The 22,842-nt window shown below is 48.3% G+C and overlaps 2 protein-coding genes across 18 annotated transcripts in view; both read right to left on the bottom strand.

Moving 5' to 3' along the window:
* The window catches only part of MACF1 (microtubule actin crosslinking factor 1), a 362,565-nt gene that overhangs the window by 49,339 nt on the left and 290,384 nt on the right, over positions 1-22,842 (bottom strand). For all 17 annotated transcript variants that reach the window (XM_087728267.1, XM_087728270.1, XM_087728280.1 and 14 more), the window contains 3 exons: positions 4,690-4,851; positions 3,744-3,914; positions 3,252-3,418 (listed from right to left, as the gene is read on the bottom strand). In XM_087728267.1, the coding sequence (XP_087584393.1) occupies positions 3,252-3,418; positions 3,744-3,914; positions 4,690-4,851 (500 nt within the window). The remainder of the gene's footprint in view (positions 1-3,251; positions 3,419-3,743; positions 3,915-4,689; positions 4,852-22,842) is intronic.
* Positions 14,309-21,806, bottom strand: LOC148043115 (uncharacterized). The gene has a single exon (XM_087728284.1). It carries the CDS (start codon positions 20,771-20,773, stop codon positions 17,498-17,500), a length of 3,276 nt encoding a protein of 1,091 aa, XP_087584410.1. The 5' UTR covers positions 20,774-21,806; the 3' UTR covers positions 14,309-17,497.

Here is a 22,842-nt window from a genome sequence, read left to right as displayed (position 1 = left end):
AAGCCAATTATTCTGGAGGATGTCTAGGCCCCATTCTGGAAAAGGCAGAAATGGCTCAGAAGCAGATTGGCAGAAAGGTCCCGCATAGAAATGTGAAGGAGGTGAGGATGATGAGGTGGCCTTAGCTGGTCCACAGGTCACCTGGGCTGAAATCCCCAGAGGCTTCCTGAGGCAAATGACTCTGAGCCAGAAACTACTAACGACCGGTGAACACCATCTCTGGAAGCATCACATGGCACTTGCTGCCACTCTCTGAGCTTCTTTAGGTTTTGAGACCACCCCATCAAGCTCTGTCTTCCCTTGCCTTTCAGCAAAAGCCCACCTACCCCCATCACCGCTGCCCAGCCTCACAGTCAGAGCCATGAGACCACCCAAGCATGAGCCAGGTCTCCAGGGGAATGCCTCCATCTCTGGATCAGGCACGTGTCCAAAAGCCCCCACATCAGAACTGTTATCTGGTCCGACTCAGTTGCTTCACTCAGTTCGCCCATCTGATCCTTTGTGGCCAAAAAACGGGCAGCCTCTCCGAGGAGCTCGAAGGCAAAAAGAATGACAGCTGCCTATCATCAGCAGTGCATTGCTAACCGTTACGTCCAAACCCATGTGTGCCCCTTCCCAGCATGGTAAATGGGGAAGGGGGGAATGTTGTGGGACCCGAAGATACATCACCAAGTATCCAAGACAAAGTCTGGGGCCACCCAGAGAAAAGATGGACTGAAACCAACTTCCAGTTCCTCCAAGAGTTTCGGAAGAAATCACCAACTGCGGAGAGACCTGGGAGCATTAACAGGATTTCATTTCTCTGCTCCTGTGCCTAGGTCTCCACCTGAGTGATCCAAGACCAACTCTATCCTACAGCCAGGTCTAAGTCAGAGTCTGGAGCAACTCTGGATCTTCTGTCTCCTCCAAGAGTTCCTGAAGCTACAGCAGCCTTGACTTCAGCACCTGGAGAAAGAAACAGACTGGTCCCCAACTGGCAGCAGTTAAACCTGGCCAGTTCAAGGGAAGAACCTCTGAACTCTGCCTGCTCCACAGAGGCATCATGGCCTCTGAAATCCCTGGCAAAGCAGAGTCCCTTAGGCAGAGTCTCTTACGGCAAACAGACAGAAGAAGCCCATTCATTTCCTCAAGAATCAACCAATGAAATTATCCATGCAGAAGTTACTAAACAGTGTGCTGGATATCCAACCACAATGCTACCCAAGACAGCTTCACATCAGCAGGAATCTGAGTTATTTCACTTACGAATGCACAAACGGATAAATAACTCAAGACAGCAAACATTCCTAACACTCCTTCCTCCTCCTGTGTTTCCCACAGTAAGGACCTTGTAAATAGGGGAGGGTTGAGAAAGCGCAACTGTCCCAAAGTCACCCAGTTGGCTTTCATGCCTAAGGTGGGACTAGATACACCCACACACCCACCAGTGGTGGAATTCAAAATTTTTGACTTCTGGTTCTGTGAGCGTGGCATGGCTTTGTGGGTGTGGCTTTGTGGGTGTGGCAGGGGAAGGTTACTGCAAAATCCCCATTTCCTCCCCACCAGACTAACCTGCTTTCCAGCTCCGTTCTCTTGAAAAGAAGATCAGCTGGGGGGCTGGGAGGAAGTGGGGCGGGACCAGCCTATTTGCCGGTTCTCCAAACTACTCAAAATGTCCACTACCGGTTCTCCAGAACCTGTCAGAACTGGCTGAATACCACCTCTAACAGACAGACAGACAGACAGACACACACACACAAAGACCAATTTCTAGGCCAGCACCTGCCTGCTCACCACAGTGTAAGTCTTATTAGGATGAGCTCAACCGTTTTCATTCTTAAACTGCTCCAGAGTTGCTCAGACTTCCTGCTCTTATGCTTCATGGCCACATCACAGCACCTGACACAGGGCAGGATTCTCAGGAATCACGATTTCATATTCCTGGAAGGTTTTGTCCTTTTATGTCTCCACCAGCCCATATGATTACTTGATAGGTCAGTACTATCAGGCCTCTTGGCTGGGTGGGTAGGCAATAAAATGCAAGTATATATTTCCAAGAATGAACTGGATTATTGTAGAAAAGCTAAAGAAGAAGTCAGTGACTACAGAGAAATGCATGACTTAGACGTAGCAAAATGAAGGTGCTGTTTCTTGCACCTCCACACAACATAAAGCAAAGAGATCGTCCTTTTCGGCTGGAAGCAACAATTTAGACCTGTCTCTTGTTTTAGTAACCGACGTGGCTGGTGTCGTGCTGTCTGCTTGTGACAGAATCACAGGTATATTCTGCAAAAGTCAAGCCAAGCCTGTTGAGTCAACTAAACAGAAAGACGCATCTAACACTTTATACTGCACACGGCTTAGACCAGTGTTTTTCAACCTTTTTTGTGCAAAGGCACACTTTTTTCATGAAAAAAATCCCGAGGCACACCACCATTAGAAAATGTTAAAAAAATTTAACTCTGTGCCTATATTGACTATATATAAAGTGTTTTTCCCACGGCACACCTTACACTATGTCACGGCACACTAGTGTGCCGCGGCACAGTGGTTGAAAAACACTGGCTTAGACCATGCTAGGAAATGCAAGGAGGGGACACAGTTGGCCGGCTCATCTGAAGGGACCTTTCTGCAGCTATTGCACAGAGTGGCTCTCTGAAGTCCTTGATAAATCCTCTGGATCTTACAGGTCTTTTACACACCAGACCTGCACTGGGAGCTTTCCATCTCCCTTGCTAGGAAGGGAGAAAAGAACGGTGGGAGTTCTCTAAATGGAATGGGCTTCCTTCTCTCTAGAGTGCTTCCTAGGTCTGTGCCCTGGCTTCAAATAACAAGCAAAGTTTCTTTATGTTTGAGGTAACATCTTATTCGGGGGGAAACTTCTGCCCTCAATGCCAAACAAAACAGAAGCAAAGCAAGATGTCAAAATCTGAGTAGCATGAAAGATGTCCCCGCAGGTCAAAATCCACCGAGGGCTCTCACTGAAGTAAACCAGAACAACGGTTATAAAAGAGCAGGCTTCAGTCTCACTTGATACACGCAGCTGCAACATTTCACAGTGTGGGAAGAAGAGTGGCCAAGAAATCCAAGGAGATTCTGCAGAACATTAGGATGAAAAGAATGCCTTTCACAGCATCCTTGCAAATTCCCCAAGTGCTGTGCAGAGGTCTTTCAGGAACAAAACAGCAGGAGAAAAATAAAATCCATGTATGCTGCACAGGATGACGGCAGAATGAGAAGCGCTTGATGGTGTCCCGTGTTTCCAATCTTACCTGGCTGAAGCTTTGCTAAGAAGGCTTGCCCAGTGGCTTCCCAGGCTATTCAACTGGCCGACGATTTTCTCCCTGTCTGCTGGTTCAGCCGAGCGGGCGATTCTGCCACCCTCCGCTTGGATCATCTCAACAGTAGCTTTCCGATCGTCCAGGAGACGTTGCAGCAACTTTGCATAAGGTCAAGAGAAGGAGCATTTACCAATTTCTTCCACTTGCACAACTAATGAACGTATCATCAGAGTAGTAATGTTATACTTTTATTATAGAGAGTCCTTGCTATGTTGGTATTTTATCTCACCCACTTTACCGATTTACATGTTGTATATTTTAAAATTCTGCTCATTATTGACCGAATAAACATTACACTACTATCCCCATTTTTTTCAGGAATTCCCCTTTTGCCAATCTCCCAGCTGCAGGAAATGTGAATGCAATGACTAAACTCCCCTTCCCCTCCTGTGATTATAGTTACATTGCTTTAGATCTGCTCACCTTCTGCTCCTGGATTTGAGCCTTCACCACTTTGTATTCAGCAGATGGCGGCTTCTGGTTGGAGATGAGCTCCTCCGTGTCAGTCAACCAGCTGAGCAAAGGCTCCAAGGCATCCTGGAACTTCCCACAATGGAGCAGGGCTTCCTGCAGTTGGGCAACCCTCTGGGCCACCTGCATTTTGACAAAACATGCCCCCCTGTCACTAGAGTGGCTGCCCTTGCTAGCCAGGCATCCAATTAAATGGGATTTCAGTGGCTTACGTCTTCCTTTTTAAGTTGCCCCTCTCCCCCTTTCTCTTTCTTGCTTGGCAACCCTTTCCCCAATGTATTCAATGTATACACTGAAGGCTCCTTGGGATATGAAGTCCTTTTTTTTACATCCTCCTTCAGACAGAGTTGAGAACTGCACCCAGAGGTCTGTTGGAGAGAGGGGGAGGGGGTAGACACATGTGCTGGTCCCAGTTTTCTAGTAGGCCAGTGGCTAGAACAGGGATGCAGCCAAGCAGAGAGATGAATGGATACTTTTATTATGGTCACTGACTAGAATTGCGAACAAGCACATTAAAAATGAAGCAAAAACAGAACAAGTGGGTTTATCAGTGGATCCTCAACAGAGAAATGTAGGCTCAGTTCTCAGCTCTTGCTCTGGATTGATCAGCATTTACAGCCAGGGGCTCCCAACCCAGAGGACCTCTTCTAGTGGCAAATGGGCACTTCAAACACAGAGTTTGTACCACAGAGGGAGCCAGAGTTTTCACAGACAAGGACTCTTGTCAGGTACTACTCTACATACAACCCAGTGGACCATCGACAGGCTATTCCCCGACCAAACCCAGCCCTGTTTCCACCAGGGAACTCAGCAGCATTTGGAGGTCAGTCCAGATCTTGGGATCCCATTCAGTTCACATTTGGGAGCGTTTGCTAGGAAGTGCCCACGCAGCGCTTACCTTTTTGTTGAGGGTATTCCATCGGGTGTTGATCTCCTCCATGTCATGCTCCAAGCCCTGGACATCACAGTTCTTCCCTGCACTCTGGACAAGCCCTTGTCCAAGCCCATTAACCTGCTGCAGCTTTAACTGAAGGGGGTCAACTTGCTCCTTCTGGAATTGCTGAGAAGATGGGAAGAGGGAAAAAGGCAAATGAATTCCATTATAAATATTCGCAAAATCTTTACCTGATTAAGGACTCGAGGTAAGATGTAATTTCCCTGGCTGCTAATTTTATCCTTAAACAGTCTGTGAGGTTTTTAAAAGAATAGACGGGGAAATTCTGTCTCAAGTGAACTTCATAGCTCTAGAAGAGTTTGAATCCAGATCTCCTGAGTCTAAATCCAACATTCTACCATCAAATCATGCAACCAATAAGCATCTGTGGGAGCTGCTGGCCAACATCTTCTCCCTCCAGCAAGCTGCAGTCTGCAAACAAACACCAACAGATTCTGCATCGAAGGATCCAACTGACTAATCAAGGAAACTTTGGAAATTGACACAATAGATTTGATGTTGGAAATTAAAGGTGTTTGTGGGGCAAATTTCACTAATGGAGAAATGACTCAATGTAGTAAAACCCGAAAGAAGCTCAGTGACATAACATCAACAGGAATCCGGTTCTATCCATTTAGGATTGATGCTACAATCTCAATGCCAAAAGCACACCTGGAAAGTCCAGGACACACACTGTACTTTCTGCACAAGCATTCCCCTTCGCCCCAAGCACAGGTCAATTCTCTGTTCTACCCTAGTTTATTACTCTACACAATTACTACCCCTCCACTGCTCTAGAGATCCAGAAATACCCACCCACTTTACCATAGTTTCACACATCCTGCTTTCCACTCTTCCAGATGTTATAAACATATCACTTGGTCAAAAGCTAAAAATGCATTATTGAGTTCTTCTCCAAAATTCTTCACACATGTGAAAAAGCCAAACAATTTGGGAAGAAAGGGAATGGAGAAGCCTCTCAAAGTTTCAGCTCCACAATTCTGGATCTCCTAGAAGCCACAAACACCTGACAGATCACACGTGGGATGACAAAACAGAGCAATGGCTCATTTGTGTGAGGATATGGAACAAAGAATAACAGGGTTGAAAGAGATTTTGGAGGTCAGCTAGTACATTCCAGACAAGAGGATGTCCAGTGTCTTCTTAAAAGCCTGCAGTGATGGAGTACCACAACTTCTGAAGGCAAGCCATTCCACTGGTTGATTATTCTCACTGTTAAGACATTTGATTCCAGGTTGGTTCTCTCCTTGAGAAGTTTCCATCCATTGCTTCTTCTCCTGCCTTCAGGTCCTTTGGAAAATAAGTTGACCCCCCCCCCTTTTTGGCAGTCTCTCAAATATTGGAAGGCTGCTATATCACTCCTAATCCTTTTCTTTGTTAGGCTAGGCATACTTAGTTCCTTCAGCTGTTCATTGTACAATTTAACCTCCACATCACCTATCATCTTTACTGCTCTTCTCACTCTTTCTAGAATCCCAGCATCTTTTTTGTATCATTATGACCAGAACTAGCCCCAATATTCCAAGTATGGTCTTACAAGTGTAAAGTGAAGCAAAGCTATCCTTTCACATGATGTTGATACTGTCCCTCTGCTGATGCATCCTAGAACTAAATTGGTATTTTGGCAGCTGGCTCAGACTTAAGTGGTCATCCAATAGGACATCTATATCTCTCTCATAGTTACTAGTGTTGGGCCAGGGATTGCCTTTTCTATAGCTGTGCAATTGGTTTTTCCTGACTATGTGCAGGACCTTACTTTTCTCAACAGTGAACTACATCTTGTTGGATAGACCCAAACGTTCAAGTCTGTCAAGATCCTTCTGAATATGAAGTCTATCTTCTAAAGTGTTGGCCATTCCCTCTGGTTTGGTGTTCGAAGAATTTGATGAGTTCCCCTCCCTTGTCTAAATTATTTGTAAAGATGATGAAGAGCACGAGCCCAAGACATAACCTTGGGGTACCCGCTGCATGCTTCCTTCTATGTAGTAGTAGTTCCATTGAGAATTATACAGTGTGTGTGGCTGGTCAGCCAACTGCAAATCCATCTGGGGTGATGCTGTCTATCCCATGTTTAAATAGTTTAAATAGTTTATTGGAATTTGTAGGCCGCCCTTTTCCCTGAGGGGACTCAGGGCGGCTCACATAAACTAGGGAGGGGGGAGGATACAGACAACAAAATAGAGACAAATACTAAAATGGTAAACAACATACATTCATCATTCGGGAGGGGACTATCCTTATCCCCAGGCCTGACGGGCGAGCCAGTTCTTCAAGGCTGTGCGGAAGGCTTGGACGGTGGAGAGGGTGCGGATCTCTACAGGGAGCTCGTTCCAAAGGGCCGGGGCTACTGCTGAAAAGGCCCTCCTCCTCGTAGTTGCCAGCCGACACTGGCTGGCCGATGGAATACGGAGGAGTCCTAACCTATGAGATCTTATTGGTCGCAGGGATGTAATTGGCAGAAGGCGGTCTCTCAAGTATCCAGATCCACTGCCATGAAGGGCTTTATGGGTGATTAGTAGCACCTTGAAGCGCATCCGGAGATCGACAGGTAGCCAGCGCAGCTCGCGGAGGATAGGTGTTATGCGGGTGAATCGAGGAGCACCCGCAATCACTCGCGCGGCTGCGTTCTGCACTAGCTGAAGTCGCCGGATGCTCTTCAAGGGCAGCCCCATGTAGAGCACATTGCAGTATTCCAGCCTAGAGATCACTAGGGCCCGAGTGACTGTTGTGAGAGCCTCCCGATTCAGGAAGGGTCGCAACTGGCGCACCAGGCGAACCTGGGCGAATGCCCCCCTGGTCACAGCCGTTAGGTGGTGGTCAAATGACAGCTGCGGGTCCAGGAGGACTCCCAAGTTGCGAACCCTCTCTGAGGGGTATAGAATTTGACCCCCCAGCCTGAGTGATGGTATATTAGTCAAATCTTTGGGAGGAAAACACAACAGCCACTCGGTCTTTTCCGGGTTGAGCACAAGCTTGTTGACCCTCATCCAGTCCATAACGGCCTCAAGACCCCGGCTCACCACATCCACCGCTTCATTGAGTTGGCACGGGGCGGACAGATACAATTGAGTATCGTCCGCATATTGATGGTATCTGATCCCGTGCCTGCGGATGATCTCTCCCAGCGGTTTCATGTAGATGTTGAATAGTAGGGGGGATAAGACCGACCCCTGAGGCACCCCATAATTTAGGGGCCTAGGGGATGATCTCTGCCCCCCCACTAACACCGACTGCGACCTGTCCGAGAGGTAGGAGGAGAACCACCGTAACACGGTGCCTCCCACTCCCACCTCCCGCAGTCGTCGCAGAAGGATACCATGGTCGACGGTATCGAAAGCCGCTGAGAGGTCAAGGAGGACCAGGATGGAGGGGTGTCCTTCATCTCTGGCTCTCCAGAGATCATCCATCAATGCGACCAAAGCGGTTTCTGTGCTGTAGCCGGGTCTGAAGCCTGACTGGAAGGGGTCTAGGTAGTTTGCTTCCTCCAAGGACCGTTGGAGCTGAAAGGCCACCACCTTCTCGACAACCTTTCCCAGAAAGGGAAGGTTGGAGACAGGGCGATAACTATTAAGGACAGCCGGATCCAAGGATGGTTTCTTCAGGAGGGGTCTCACCACCGCCGCTTTCAGTGCGGCGGGGAAGTTCCCCTCCCGAAGGGAGGCGGTCACAACCGCCTGGATCCAGCCTCGTGTCACCTCACTGCAGTCCCTGACCAGCCATGAGGGACACGGATCCAAAGCACAGGTGGAGGTACTTACAGCTCTCATGGCCTTGTCCACATCCCCGGGGGTAACATCCTGAAACTCAACCCAGAGCTGTTCTACTTGGTCCCCCAGTGCCTCGGCTGGAGCTGCAGGAATGGAGTCCAAGTCCGACCGAAACCGAGCAATTTTGTCCGCTAGAAATTGGGCATATTCTTCGGCTCTGCCCTGCAAGGGTTCCCCCGCCTCCCTTTTGTTCAGTAGGGAGCGGGTTACCCTAAACAGGGCGGCCGGGCGGGACTCAGCGGATGCGACCAGGGTGGCTATATGTGATCTTTTTGCTGTTGTTCTATCTTACCAAGAAGTAGGGATATTTCAAGTCCAAGTATATAATGTCCACTGATCCACTAATTTAGTCACTTTCTCAAAGAAGGCAATACAATTTGTCTGGCATGATTTATTGCTAACAATGCCGGCTTCTAGGTTATCGCCTTATTCATTTCTAGGTGTCCACAAATTTGCTGCTTGATTATCTTTTCCAGGATTTTCTCAGGTACTGATGTCAGGCTGATTAGTCCATAGTTTCCTGAGTTCCTTTTTTTCCCCTTGGCAAGAGCAACTCTTTTCCCCAAGAGGCAAGGTGAGGCTAACCAGGGGGAAATTAAACCAAACCCTTTGAACTGAGGGCATTGTGAATGTTATCCAATTTCTGCCCAAAAGGCAATGCCCAGGAGGAATCAGCAAGAAATCTGACATATATTCTATCCCAATAACATAGCTAGCAAGTGGGAGTTGAACCCCCAGGAGGGGGAAAGCTGTTCCACAAGACACGGAGTACCCCCCACCTGGACAGCCCCCTCAAGGGAGCCAGCCCCATTCCAAAGAAGCCTTTCCAACTGAGGAGGGGGAATGTGTTGAGGATTTGCGGCATTATAGGTACTATAATCTTCTGCAGAAGCCAGTTTTACAACGGCTGCCCCAAAGCACTCCTGGAAAACACAGCACCAAGCACACATGGACCCACTCAGACAGGCAGTTGATTATCCCAGAGAGACTGCAGAGGCAAAGGACGTCATTGCTGTGACTGAACTGTAACCTGAGTTAGTGTCTCAGCCCCCCCCGCCCCCAGTTCTCATCAAGGGTGTGTGTGTGTGAGAGGGGGGGGGAGAAATATTTAGACTTGCAAGATTCTGTTATTATAATCTTAAAGAAGGATTATCCTGCCTCCCTTTGGCTTCCCACTCCTGTCTAGCTTGAAGGGCTGACAGTATCACAAGCTTTGGAGGAGGCCCTGGGTGCTACCTGAGGGCCTCCCTGTCTTTACTTCTCATGATTTTTGTGGCTGAGAAAGAAGTTAAATAATTTCTTAAACCATTTATGCTTAACAGGTGGCATTTTAGTGAGCCAGGCAGCTCTTAATTTAAAGTCTGAAACCTCTAAGTTTAAACCAACAATTGAAGGAAACACTCATGCAGTGGAAAAGCAACCTGGGCCTCGAATGGTGAAAGGGAGGAGGAACCTCGTGAGGGCAGGGAGAGCGAAGGACTTCTCCCCAAAGCCAGGAGATCAGCCAGCAGTCCTCAGGGAGGACCTTTTGGCCAGACAAGCACCTTCTCCAAGAGAGACTCAGAGGAGCTGCTCATCTTCAGATCTTACCCAGCTGGTAGGGGAACCAGAAGCAGTTTGCTAAAAAAAAGTGGCAAGGAGACCTGGAGTTCTCCATCAGAAGGGACCATTTTGTTTCTTTCTTTCTTTGTTTATAATGGCCCAAATCCCAAAGGACTCTGGGTAGTGTACAAAATATTGATCATATGCCCCTCCTCAAAAGCACCCAGGCCACTGCTGGCCGAGCTTGCCTTCTCCGTTCCAGGAACACCTTCCCCACCCTCAGTCCCAAGCAGTAGAGGCCAAGTGGACGCTGACTCCCTGCCCGGAAACCAGGGAGGGGCTGACAGGAGTAACTCCAGCCTGTCTAAGCAAAAGCTGCCCAGAGGATAAACCTCTGCCCAGAGCCATCCCCCACCCCCACCCCACCCCCACCCCCCCGGCCATCAATGCAAAGGGCTCCCTGTCATTATCACGAAAGCTGAATAATCAAATGGCATTGCTGATAGGCCTTGTTTGCCCTCGGATGCTACACAATGGAGGCAAAACACTGCCATTTCCTTTCCTGGCCAGATCCTTCAGTATCAACACAATGTATTTGGCTGCCACCAAATGTTACGTCCCTCCTCCAATCACTTCCACCTCACTCTTGCATCCAGTGCAAAAACCGCTCATTGACCTTAACATTTATTTTGTGACACTAATATTAAAAAAAAAGAACAGCAGCAGAAATGATATAAGGTTGAGATGCATCTTGCAAGTCAAGGAGCTCGCCTGAAGGGTCATTTCGGCTGCATCTTTGGGACATTGCTGCTTTTAGTCTTTGGATGACTCTTTCTCCTCTAGGTCCCCACAAGTCGATGGCCATCCCTCCAAAGCCAGCACTCTTTCTGTATTCTGTATTCCATGTTTAGAGGTTTTGACTGAAGCGGCCTAAAAGCACCTGAAAGAAATACCTACACAGAGTTGCCTTCCCTGCCCCCCACCTGGCCTTGCCATTGCCTTTGTACTCTGAAAATGCAGGTGGAGTCACAGATCCACTCCAAAATTCATCCTTTGAAATCTTATTTCTGGAGGAACAGGAAGCTTTCGCCATTCTCTTGCGTGGGGCACCATTAGGAGAAGCATAAGCTGGCAAACCTGCCTCTGGGGTTCTTTGATCCCAGTAATAAGGCAGCCCTCTGATCTGCACTGCAAACGACATGACAAATAGTCCATTGTCACCCAGCATTTTCAGGACTTTATCCACCTACAGGTCTTACAGTGACATCTCAAAACAAGGAGAGAGCAATATCGACGATTCTGTGACGCTTTGTGGTAGAGTAATCATTTTGCAAAAACAAGATTTTAACAGCATCATTGGGAGTGGAATATCTGAATTCTCACATCAAGAGATTCTGGACTATCTCTGAAGATGAACTCAAAGGGTTTTTAACACATCATAATTGTTACTGATAAGGTGCTTGTGCTCTGCAACCTGCATTTGCATCACCATCCTGACTTCTGGGTCTCCCCCTCCCCAACAAACACCTCCCCTGCCCAATTTAAATCCTGCGTCTGTGGAGCCATGGCCTGGGTGAATGGAGATGTCATTCATGAAAGCGCCTGGTTTTTTTTAATAAAATGGGTTAGTCTGAAAAGGTGTCAGCAGGCTGCTACATTTAACACTACAAAACCATGTGGCCTTTCAAGATGATTACGAAAACACATGCCAATATGATAAGCATGGCCGTATTAAAGTCTGGGCTGTCCTCAGTGAAAATGACTTTTTTAATGTGGTTTTACAATTTTTGTTTTCAAACACTGTTTTGCATGATATTTTTCATTTTAAAGTGTAAACTTCAGAGTGGTCTGAGCAGTCTCTAAATTTAGCAAAATGAACCAATAAAAAGCTGGTCACAGGATGGCACTTTGCTCCTGAGAGATAAGCCTGCTCAGCAAACGACACCCACCTCCCCCACTTTCAGCAGCCTCCTCTCTTGCAAGGCTGTGATGAAGAAGTTTTTTTTTGGGGGGGGACGACAAATGGGGAGGCAGGGCAAGCCTCACAACCCTTGCAGGAGCTCACAACCCACCTGAACAGTGTTTCTCAACCTTAAACAACTTAAAGATGTAAAAAGGCCAAAAATATAAAAATAATGAAAAAAGGTTCTTTCAACATGTAGAAGTCAAGAGAAAAGTCAAGGAAATGACTGGTCCCCCAATGGAAGATGATGGTAAGGAAGGAAGGTGGCAGCAGGAAGAGCTCATTCTTTGCATCTGGTTCATGGAAAAGGAAAGAATATCCCAAACTACCAAAAGCAGAACTGTAATAGACAGACTAGGAATTGTAGGAAGTTAGCACCCACCCATCTCCTAGAAGAATTAAATATTCTAGGAAATATTAAAAAGGCAGAATATTATATTTCCCTGGATGAGAAAAGGAGATACATGCTCTTGGGAAGCAGCCCCCACCTTTGTTAATAGCCCCAGATAGGTAGGCCATCCTTTCTACAGGATAAAAAGCTGGGGCAGTTTATCTACAACACAAAAGACCTTCACCCTCAGGATAGGATTAGCCCATTCCACCACATGGCACCTGGAAAGATTGCATCATCCAGCAAGGTTCAACCAAGCCTGGGACTCAAGACAGCCTACAAAGGTATCCCTGCATGGCCCCATGGGAGCCTGACAACCAATCAAAATACATGCCCTTGCCACAGGGACAGGAAACAAGTTCAAAGCCCAAGAGAGGGTATAAATCCCCTCCTCTCTCTCTCACCCATGTGCTCTTTTTTGTCCAGGACCTCAAACCATGTGGTCCTGTTCACCATTAAACCATCTTTCCAAACAGCCTCCATGTTTCCAGTCTTTCTCCCCACTTGGAACTGAACCCAGAAGGACATTTCTTCTAATAGAATACAAGTCAAAATAGGTGAGAGAATGGTAAGATAATATCTGCCCTTTCTAGACGAGTTCAAATCAGATGGATTACATCCCAAGGTTCTGAAGGAAGTGGCAGACATGTTCTCAGAACCACTGAACCGTATGTCCCAAAGGTGTTTTTTTCCAAAAGGTAACTGGGCTTTCTCCGTTTTTTTTCCTTCAAAAACAAGTTACTTCTTATCCAAGAAGCTTTTTCAGTTCTATTTCGGTTATCATCCCAGAAACTTCTTCAGTTTGAGAAGAAGTTAAGAAGTGGTTTTTTTTTTCAAAGAAAAAAACTAAGAAAGTCCAGTTGCCTTTTGGAAAAAGCAGCTTAGGAACAACAATGACCTAGATGATTGAGACTCTCCATAGACACTGAATGTGGTTTCCATCTTCAAAAAAAGAAAAGAAAAATGGATCCAGGCAACTACAGACAAATCAGCCTGACAATTAATACTTGGGAAAATCTTGGAAAAGATAATCAAGCAGTAGAACTGCAAATTCCTAGAAACAAGCAAAGCTACTACTAGAAGTCCCAAAAGTGGTTTTCAAAAGGCAGCTGGATTTCTTTGTTATTTCCTTGAAGACGTTTCTCTTCTTGTCCAATAAACCTTTTCTCTTTGAGAAGAGAAACTTCTTCAAGGGGAAAAAAAACGAAGAAAGTCCAGTTGCCTTTTGAAAAGCTCCTTTGGGACAACCATGACCTGGATGACTGACAATTTTCAAAGATGATTACTAGAAGCCAACATGGGTTTGTCAAAAACAGATCATGCTAATCTTATTGCATTTTTTGACAAAGGAACTACTAGTAAAATGCTGTGGATGACTTCAGTAAGGCATTTAACACAACCTACTTGTTGGTAAGATAAAAAAATGCATGACCAACAACATCCACATCAGATGGATTTGTAACTGGGCTAACCAGCCACATCCAATGTGCAGTCCTCAATGGAACTACATCATTGTGGGGTACTCCACAGTATGCATGCAGTGGTGTACCCCAAGGTTCTTACTTGAGGCTCAATACTCTTCAATATCTTCATAAACAATGTAGACAAAGAAATAGGGGAACTCATCAAATTTGTAGATAGCATCAAGCTAATAGAAATAGCAAACATTTTAGAAGACAAGCTTGAAATCCAGAAAGATCTAGACAAACTTGAATACTGAGCCCTATCCAACAAAATGTCATTTAGTGTTGAGAAAAGCAAGGTCTTACACTTGGGTAAGAAAAAATAAATGTGCAGGTATAGAATAGGTGGTACCTGGCTCAAGAACAGTAACTATGAGAGGAATCCAGGGACAACCACAAGTGGACAACTTAAATATGAGCCAGCAGTGTGCTGCAGCTGCCAAAAAAGGCAATGCAGTCCTAGGCTGCATCAAAAGAGGAAAAGTACTAAGATCACATGAAGGATTGGTACTGCTGTATACTGCCTTAATAAGACCACACATCGGAACAGTGTGTCCAATTTTGGTCACTGAAATAAAAAAAGATGTTGAGACTCTGGAAAAGAGTGCAGAAAAGAACAACAGAGACAATTAGGGGACTGGCAGTTAAAACATATGAAGAGGCTTGCAGGAACTGGGTATGTCTAGTCTTATGAAAAGAAGGACTAGGGGTGACATGATAGCAGTCTTCCAATTATTTGAGGGGCTTTCACAAAGAAGAGAGGGTCAACTTATTTTCCAAAGCATCTGAGGGAAAAACAAGAAACAATGGATGGAAATTTATCAAAGGGAGATCTAAACCTAAAACTAAGAAGAACTTAGTGGAATGGGTTACATTTAAAAATTGTAGGTGTACCCTATGGGGGACATGATAGTATCATGGGAGTATTTGGGAGGCTGCCACAAAAGGAGGATGTCAATTTATTTTCCAAAGCACCAGAAACCATGGATGGAAAGTAATCAAGGAGAGAAGCAAGCTGGAATTAAGGAGAAACTTCCTAACAGTGAGGCCAGTGAAACAGCTTGCCATCTGAAGTTGTGGGTGCTTCATCACTGGAAATAGTATAGGGTCTCCTATTTGAGCAGGGGGTTTGACTAGAAGACCTCCAAGGTCCCTTCCAGCTCTGTTCTGATTGACTAAGTCCCAGAATTCTCCAGCCAAAATGGCTGGCTGGGGAATTCTAGGAGTTGAAGTTCACTACATACCTTGAAGTTGCTTAATTGGGAAGTACTGCTCTGGAGGAAGAGTGTGAAACCCCACAAGGCCAGTGGTTTCTCTAGTCCTTCAAGGTCAACAAGGCTGGAGGGCTCCCCTGGGATTCTGGCACAATTTTAGACTCTGTTGGGGACTGAAGTCAGGACATTGTCTAAACGAAGGCCTGTGGCTGAGTTGCAGTCCTGCTTCTGATCAAAAGCAGAGTTGTTGCTCAGAGGCAGAACTGAGATTTCTCTGCTCCCAAACAGCCCTAAGCAAATAAGGAATCAGAGTGAGGGCAGCTTTAAGCCTTTCAGTCAACTAAACACTTAACAGCTATTTTGAAACAATATGATGTCAAAGTGGTCAGTGGTAAAGGACCAAGTTCTGCTGCAGACCTAGTGAGCAACTGGAAGACTCCAGGGCTCTCCCTGGGGGGATGGGGGGAAGAATTAGCCTTGACTTATCACATTCAGCCATTTGTCTCCAGAAATGGAAACATGCCAAGATATTAAATGAAGATGCTGTCCAGAGCCATGGAGTTATTCTGCAGCAAGTAGAATTGATGACAATGCAAGAGCCGACAGCTCCCCAGCCTCTTCTGTGGAAACAGCTTACTCCTCCTGCCATAGACTGTCTGATATACATGGGCGGGTTGCCTGCAAGAGCCCCAGACTGATAAACCAAACACCATGAGTCCTTCTTCCTACATCCTCTGGGATAATCTGAAATGCAAACTTTTCACTTGGGGCAAGCAGCACACACACACACTTGAAACCAGGAACAGCTGCAGGATATGGATGGCAACATCCACAAAGCAGGCAGGTTCAGCAGGGAAGTTTAAACATGCAAATCAAATTTAACAACCGCCTCAACAGAAAATACTTGGAATCCCAGCTTGGTGCTTCAAATAGAGAATGCACAGAAAATTCCAGAGCGTTGGGTCACCACCTTCAGCTTGAAATGGAGTTCCAATCTTGTCTTTGATACAGACAAATGGAAGAAGGCAGAGGCTGGGAACTAAGCTGTTTGGGCGAGGTGGTGGTAGGGTCATGGTGTCATTCCTTTTCACAGGAGGCTTTGCGTCCACACAGACCCCAAGCTTCACAGGCAATGTTGAAGCAATGCAGAGTCTGATCACTTTGCTTCATTGAATTTGGCAGGACCCAAATTCAAATCTTATTCAGGTGAGTTGGAAGCCGGCAAATTATTATCTGTGAGTATAATTGAGATGACTGTGGCAACCACAAGAAAGCTCCATGTGCCTTGGAAGTCTGGAAATAAAAGGGGAGGAGAACAACGAAACCAGAATGACCTTGAATTAAACCTGCTCCTCTCCATATAGCTTCCTCCTCTGACTGGGGGCTTCTTGTCTCTCTTGGCAGAAACACCAGATCAGCCGCGTCAACACAGAAAATTTTTCACCAGCTTCCAAACTGTCTGCCTCTTGTGCAAAGATATCTCTCAATTTGGGACACTGGGAGACAAAGCTTTTTTTGTGCCCAATCACCATCTCCTCCTTCTCCTTTCGAAGGAGGGAAGGGAAGAGAAACTGGCTAATAATTCACATTCAATCCTGGCCTGGCCTGAAGCTCCTCCTGTTTCCTAATTGCAGGCTGGATTTGAACATTTTGGCTGCAGGAAGCTGTAACGGACACAAACAGTCCATCTCAGCCCAGCGTCAGAGAGACAGTTGTCCACATTTAGATTTCAAAATAGTTTCTCAAACTTCTGGCTGGTTTTACTTTTTTGTTTTTGGAAATGCACAACCGTTTGAAGTGTGAGAAACAAGGAAAACCAAAAAACACATAAACGGTTACAAAACTATCTTAGCTTGCTTGGTAACGGTCAAAGTCAGAATCCACAGGAAAAAAAGCCATTTTATAGAAGAAATATTAATGCAAATTTACACAAAAGTCATTCCTATCCCTAATTGTTACAATAGAGAGAGGGAGATTTTAAAAGATTTAAGGAAACATTTTCAGTTACTTCTCTTCCATGAACAGGGGGCTGCCTTTGTTATTTAAAGTAGACTTCTGTGCCAAAGCTTAATTTGCCTTACATCATTTTGCTCTTAGCAACCCATTCTTTCAGTTACTACCCCTACAGTTATGCATGCTCAATCACAAGTGTTCTGCAGAAAATGCAGGATTCCTTCTTTAAAGAAGTATTTTATGAAAGCCTCAAGCTACTCAACTGCCAAGGCCATTCAATAGAGAACCCAACTGCCATTCAACAGGAAAGAGATCTTCAGCTATACTGTAATAGGAGAGAGGAGTTAAATATACATTCTTTTGTCCTTCATAAATGATATCAGTCAGTCAGTTAACTACGGATTAACTCCTCCTCAACTCCAAATAAAACAATTTCATATTAGATAGTGACTGAGTAACTAGGAAACAAATACCTCATTATCTGGGACCAGTTCACTGCTTCCAGGAGTGCTTCCAGGAGTGGAGAAGGAAGACAGGGCCTCCATGCCTGACATAGCATGGGTCTCCTCTTCAGCTTCAGAGGCAGGCAACTCTGCTGGGCTGGATGGTACATCCCTTGAGGTGTCAAATGCCAGGATCAGAAGGCTACTTTCCCACTGAGAAAGATGCTCTTCTAGACTTACATTAAATGGCAAAATACTCTCATCCATCCCTTGGATCACCTGCATAGATTCCTCTGAGGAACTGGGTATCATGGTCCACTCTTCCTGAATAGGCAGCTCCTCTTTGTCTGGACACCGAATGGGGCAGAGCGGCATGGGGAGAGACGAGATCTCTTGTGCAGTTTGTAATGCTGGTATCATCTCCTGGCTGTTGCACACCCACGTGGCTGTTTCAGAGTCATCTCCATCACCAATTAAACTTGTAGCATCTTCAACAGATAGATCCAGAGCTAAGATTGAATTCAGTGAACCTGACAAGGACAACAATGTGAAGTCCGTTGCATTAATAGTGCAGAGACCCATGATGGTGCTGGCAAGGCCCTCTACAGTATCTGGAAGGACATCGCTATCCTCATCCCTAGGCAAAGGACTGAAAGAAGTAGCTTCCCCTTCAAGCCTGCCTGCAAAATCTCCAACACTATCTTGGGCCTCCCATGAGCAATCCACAGGACCTGATGGGCGGGAGTATGCATCTACAAACTTGGCATCCCTTTCCCCTTCCTCTGTTACCTCACTACTCCCACTCTGCCCAAAAAGCAATTCCAGGATCCCAGGATCCATGAAGTCTCTCTCCACAACTGGATCAACTGTTGCCTGCTCAGTTATTTTTGGCTCTTCCTCTTGAAGAAAAGTAGTACTCACTACCTCTTCTGTAGCGCTTACTGGCCACGGCAAAAGCTCAAGCTGGTACCTATTGCTAGTGTCGATAGACTTCCGGTGGTCTAAGGATCCTGTGCGTCTTATGGACTCCTTGGAACCCTGTATCATTTCGGAATCGCTTGGTAAAGGTGGCCAAAAATCCCCCATCCCTTCTGTTTCCTCTGGATGGATGGCAAACAGAATGTTCTCTTTGTCTAGCTTTACAACGTCATCCTCAGAGCCCAGTTCAGGGACATCCCAATTTGAAAAGTCCACCATCATTTCTGAAGGATTCAGCTCGTAAGAAGCAAACAGCTCTGGTTCCTCAGGGCTCACCACCCCTTCAATCAGATCAAATTCTTGCTGAGAATTCAGATCCTCAGCAATGGTAGCAAATTCATCCTGGCTCAGGGATGTCCTCTCTGTCCCACTGAACAGAGGAGACATTTCCTCCTCAGCGACATGAATGCAGGGGGCTTGTGCTCTGCAGCAAGGCACATGAACTGGAACCACAGACTCTCTCCATATCGAGTCCAACTGGCCTTTGGCCTTGTGACTTTTTGCCACTTCCTCAGTCGTTAGCAATTCTGCTCTATCCTCTTCCCCCAGAGTAACAGAAGATAAATGATCGCAACAATATTGCGATTCAATATCTTTTGCAACTGCAGGATTGGGAAGCATCCCTTTCTCTGAGTCCCCGGAAGTGTCCTGTTCAGAAAAAGAGTCTGACAGTATCGGCTCTGTTGCACTTGCTACTTGAGAACCAAAAGTGGCATCAAAATCTTCTAGATCAGACACCATGGCTGAGTCAGCCACACTGATTTCATGGTGAGTTAAGTGTTGGGATGGTTTTGCCCCAGCCTCCGAGGGCAAGTCCAAATTCTCCAGTAGGTCCAGCCCTTCTGAAGAAAACGTCACATTTTGAACCTCAAATTCAGTTGGAGCTTCCCCATCTTTCTCCTCCTCATTCATGCAAAGCTTTTCTAGTTCAAGGAACATCTGCACAGAGTCCGTGTCAGAAAATTGCTCTGGGGCAGGAGGACCGAGGCAGAGTTCCAAACCAGAGGCAAATCCTGCCCCTTCCCCTCGGATTGTTACAGCTTCAGCACCGCAAACCCCACCACCCTCTCCAAGAAGAGCGCTAAAGTCTTGACGTGTTTCCTGGGGAACCAGAGCAGAGCTGGCAGCCTGAGGCTCTGAGTCATCCCAGGGTTCTTGCTGGTGCAATGGGTGGTTATAGGTTCCTTGGACTCCAGCAACCTTCTCTACGGCTTCCTCGACAGTCACGAATGGAAGGCATAATTGTCCCCTTTCTTCAGAGATACCTGTCAAACAGCCCTTTGTTTCCTCAGTCGCCTTCCCCTTTTCTGACAGGGAGCCTTCCTCCCACTCCTCAGCTTCCATCATGATCAATCGCTCATCCTCTTCAAATCTCAACTCAGATTCTGTCTTCTCACGGAGACCAGGGCTGAGGAGGACACCCATCCCTGGATCCAGGAGCTCTTCGCTCAGGCAGGGAGACAGGGGCACAGTCTCTATCACACACTCGGAATCATCTGCCTCCATGGTGTCCTGGTTCCCCCGGAGGCCTGGGGCCTTGAGAGGGTTTTTCAGTAGCCTGGGCCATGTTGCACTCACAAGACGATGGCCCTTCCGCCTGCCCCCAGTTAAATCGACCACCATGTTTTCTGGTTCCAGAAAGGCCTGGCACTCTTCCTGAGAAAACTCACACAAGGCTTCCCTTGGTGGTCTCGCCTCCTGAAGGTCTGGCAGCCCAGAGGGCCTGGGCACATGCTCCAGGGTCAAGGGTTCCGACAGGGATTCCCTGGGGTCTGAGGGGCTGCAGGTTTCGGCCGCAGTGAGAGACCCAGGCTTCTCTTGCAAGGAGGGGTTGGAAGCAGCTGTTTCGGAGACTTCGCTCAGGGAGGCTTCAATTCTCTCAGCAAACTCAGGGAAATTTGGTGGCATAAACGATTTCCAGGAGCGTCTATTGATATTCTCCTTTTTCTCCAAGTTGGGCCGTCGCCTTGGAGGTGCCGGGGCTGACTTGGAGACATCGCTGCTGAGTTTCAAAGCATCAAAAATAACTCTTTCATCTAACTTTTTGTTCTCTGGTACTTTTGATTCCAGAGCACCGGGAGCCCCTAAAGTCCCATTGCTAGAAATGGTGCTACTGTCTCCTTTCTCTAGGCTGCTCTTGGAAGGTTGAGTCAGCTTGGAGCCCTGATCGATCTGCTCGTTTATTCTCATGGTGTCATAGATAGACCTTTGGGGAACGTAGCAGTCCTCTATGTAGCCGTCTTCGTCCTCTCCTTTCCCCAAACAAGCAGGGCTCTGCCTTAAACAGTCAGGTCTGCTTAATGGCTTACCCATACTTTAAAAGGGCAAAATCTCAGCAGAGATCGGGAGCAGAAGCGGCACAAAGGAACACTGCAACCCCCGCCGTCCGCTCTGCTTTTAGAAGTCCACGGGCGGCCTTGGAGAGTTGGAGTCCTTAAAATCCCCGGAGAACGGGAAGGCCACGATTTATATTCCGCGTTCGAAAGAGGCGGCCCTTCCCCGGGGAAACGCCGAAGCGAGGCCGAGGGCGACGCATTACGCCGCTTCTGCAGGGATGCCGGCGGTCCCGAGCCGGGCGAGAGAGGCGAGCGGGGCCTTCGCCAAGGCGGGGTCGGAGCGGGCCAACGGTCCTGGGCAGGCGGGCCTCCTCCCCAGCGCCGCCCCCCGCGGAGGCCCCAGCCGTTAGCGCCCGCCGACAAGGAGGGCCCGACGCGTCTCCGACGGCGCCCGCCGAGCACTGCCTCCTGGCGGAACAAAGGCCGGCCTCTCCGGCGCTTCGCTGCCCCGGCCCGCAGGGCTCCGCTCGGCACGGGCGACGGCAAAGCAGCGGCCGGTGCTGCGCCTGGCCCGCCGCCGCGGCTCGGCTCGCTGGGCTGGACGGGGGTAGAGCTGCCTGGCGGTCCAGTCGCGGCAAGTTCTTCATGCCGGAGCAAACGGGCGGGCGGTGGGCGCTTCTCGGTTGCGCAGCCGCCGGAGGGTCGCGCCTCTTCACGGGCAGGCTCCGGCGCTACGGGCTGGCAGAGGCCGAGGGGAGGGCGCGGGAGGCTGGCGCGGGGCCCCGGGGCCGGGCGGGCTGCGCGCGAGCCCCGCCATGGCCAGCCGCGCAAGGAAACCGCGCCGCTCTCCGCCTGCCAGGAAGTTAGTTGGAGCCTTTTGTGCGGCGCGCTGGCGGTCAGGCCGGCCTCGCAGTGCCCGGCCAACGGTCCGTGCCGAGCTCGGCCGGGGGCGGCATGTCAAGCGGCTCCCGCTCTGCCCGCCTGCCCTTCCCCGCGGGGCTGCAGCTGTCGCGGTCCGCCCTGCGCCCAAACTTCTTGCCGGGGGAACAAAAGGCTGCGCGGCGAGGCCGGTTCGGATGGATGGATGCGGAGGGGGCGGCGGCGGCTGGCTGGCTGGCTGGCTGGCTGGCAACCGCTCCGCCTCCGCCGCCGCCTCCTCCTCGCCCTCGCAGGGGCGGGCTTGCCGGGCGACTCCGAGCAGCGGACGGTCCGCCCTCGCAAGCTCAGTTCGCGGGCGGATGCCAGGCCGGAGAGGGTGCCGCCAACCCCGACGGGAAAGGCGAGGAGGCGGAGGCCGGTGGGCGAGGGGAGGAAGATGCAGACGCGCCGAGGGGCGGTCGGAGCGGCCGCGAAACCCCGGAACCAGACCGAGCCCCGCCGCGCCCGCCGCCCGTCCCCAGTGCCAACTCCCCGCTGCTCTCCGGCCTTTAGCCGAGCGGGGGACGGGAGGCCGGCGGCGCGCCATCCCTTTGGGCATCCACAGAAATCGCTCGACCTGAGCTGGGGCAGCTGAAGTGGACATTATAACCGTCCAATAGAAAAGGAAAGCCGCGATTTAGAGCCTGTGCAGAGGGCAAGTTTCCACACCAAGGATGGCCTTTCTCCCTGAGAGGCCAGTCATAGATACATCTGATGAATGAACAAACAAATAAACAAACAATCTACCTTTGTGTTTTCTGAAGCTCAACGACTCATTTTTTACACACACACACACCTCCTATTTTTAAAATTGTGCTGGGCTTATGTGCTTGTGTAGGCATTCCACCCAGGGAAAAGTTTCTATGGGGGTCTGGAGTGCCTCTTGCTCACAGCTTCCCTTGCAAAGCACCTCTGCCATAAGGCTCAGAAGAACCACTTGGCAGCCAGGCTCGCAACAAGGAAAGTTCAGTCCTTAGCACACAAAGGGCCTTTCTCTGGATCTGAATTTGGGCTACCACAATAGCCTCCAAGGCAGATTAAAACTGGCCTAAGCTTTTCCTCTTGTTTAGAAAAGCAGGAAGCAGAAAGTGATGAAAAGTGGTGTGAAAGAGAACCACAAACAGGTGAATTTGGGGAGGACCATGGAGAGGAAATGCTGCAGAGTCCCCATTTGGGATGTGCTGGCAT

This window comes from Thamnophis sirtalis, unplaced genomic scaffold (genome assembly GCF_051295495.1).
Source record: "Thamnophis sirtalis isolate CommonGarterSnake01/CBP01778 unplaced genomic scaffold, rThaSir2_p1.2 scaffold_13, whole genome shotgun sequence".
NCBI lineage: Eukaryota > Metazoa > Chordata > Lepidosauria > Squamata > Natricidae > Thamnophis > Thamnophis sirtalis.
Note: the sequence above shows the minus strand (reverse complement) of the source record. Positions and strands in the feature narration are given on the sequence as shown.

Excerpts from the sequence above, each read along its gene's own strand:
- LOC148043115 (XM_087728284.1), bottom strand. The coding sequence starts at position 20,773 with ATGGGTAAGCCATTAAGCAGACCTGACTGTTTAAGGCAGAGCCCTGCT.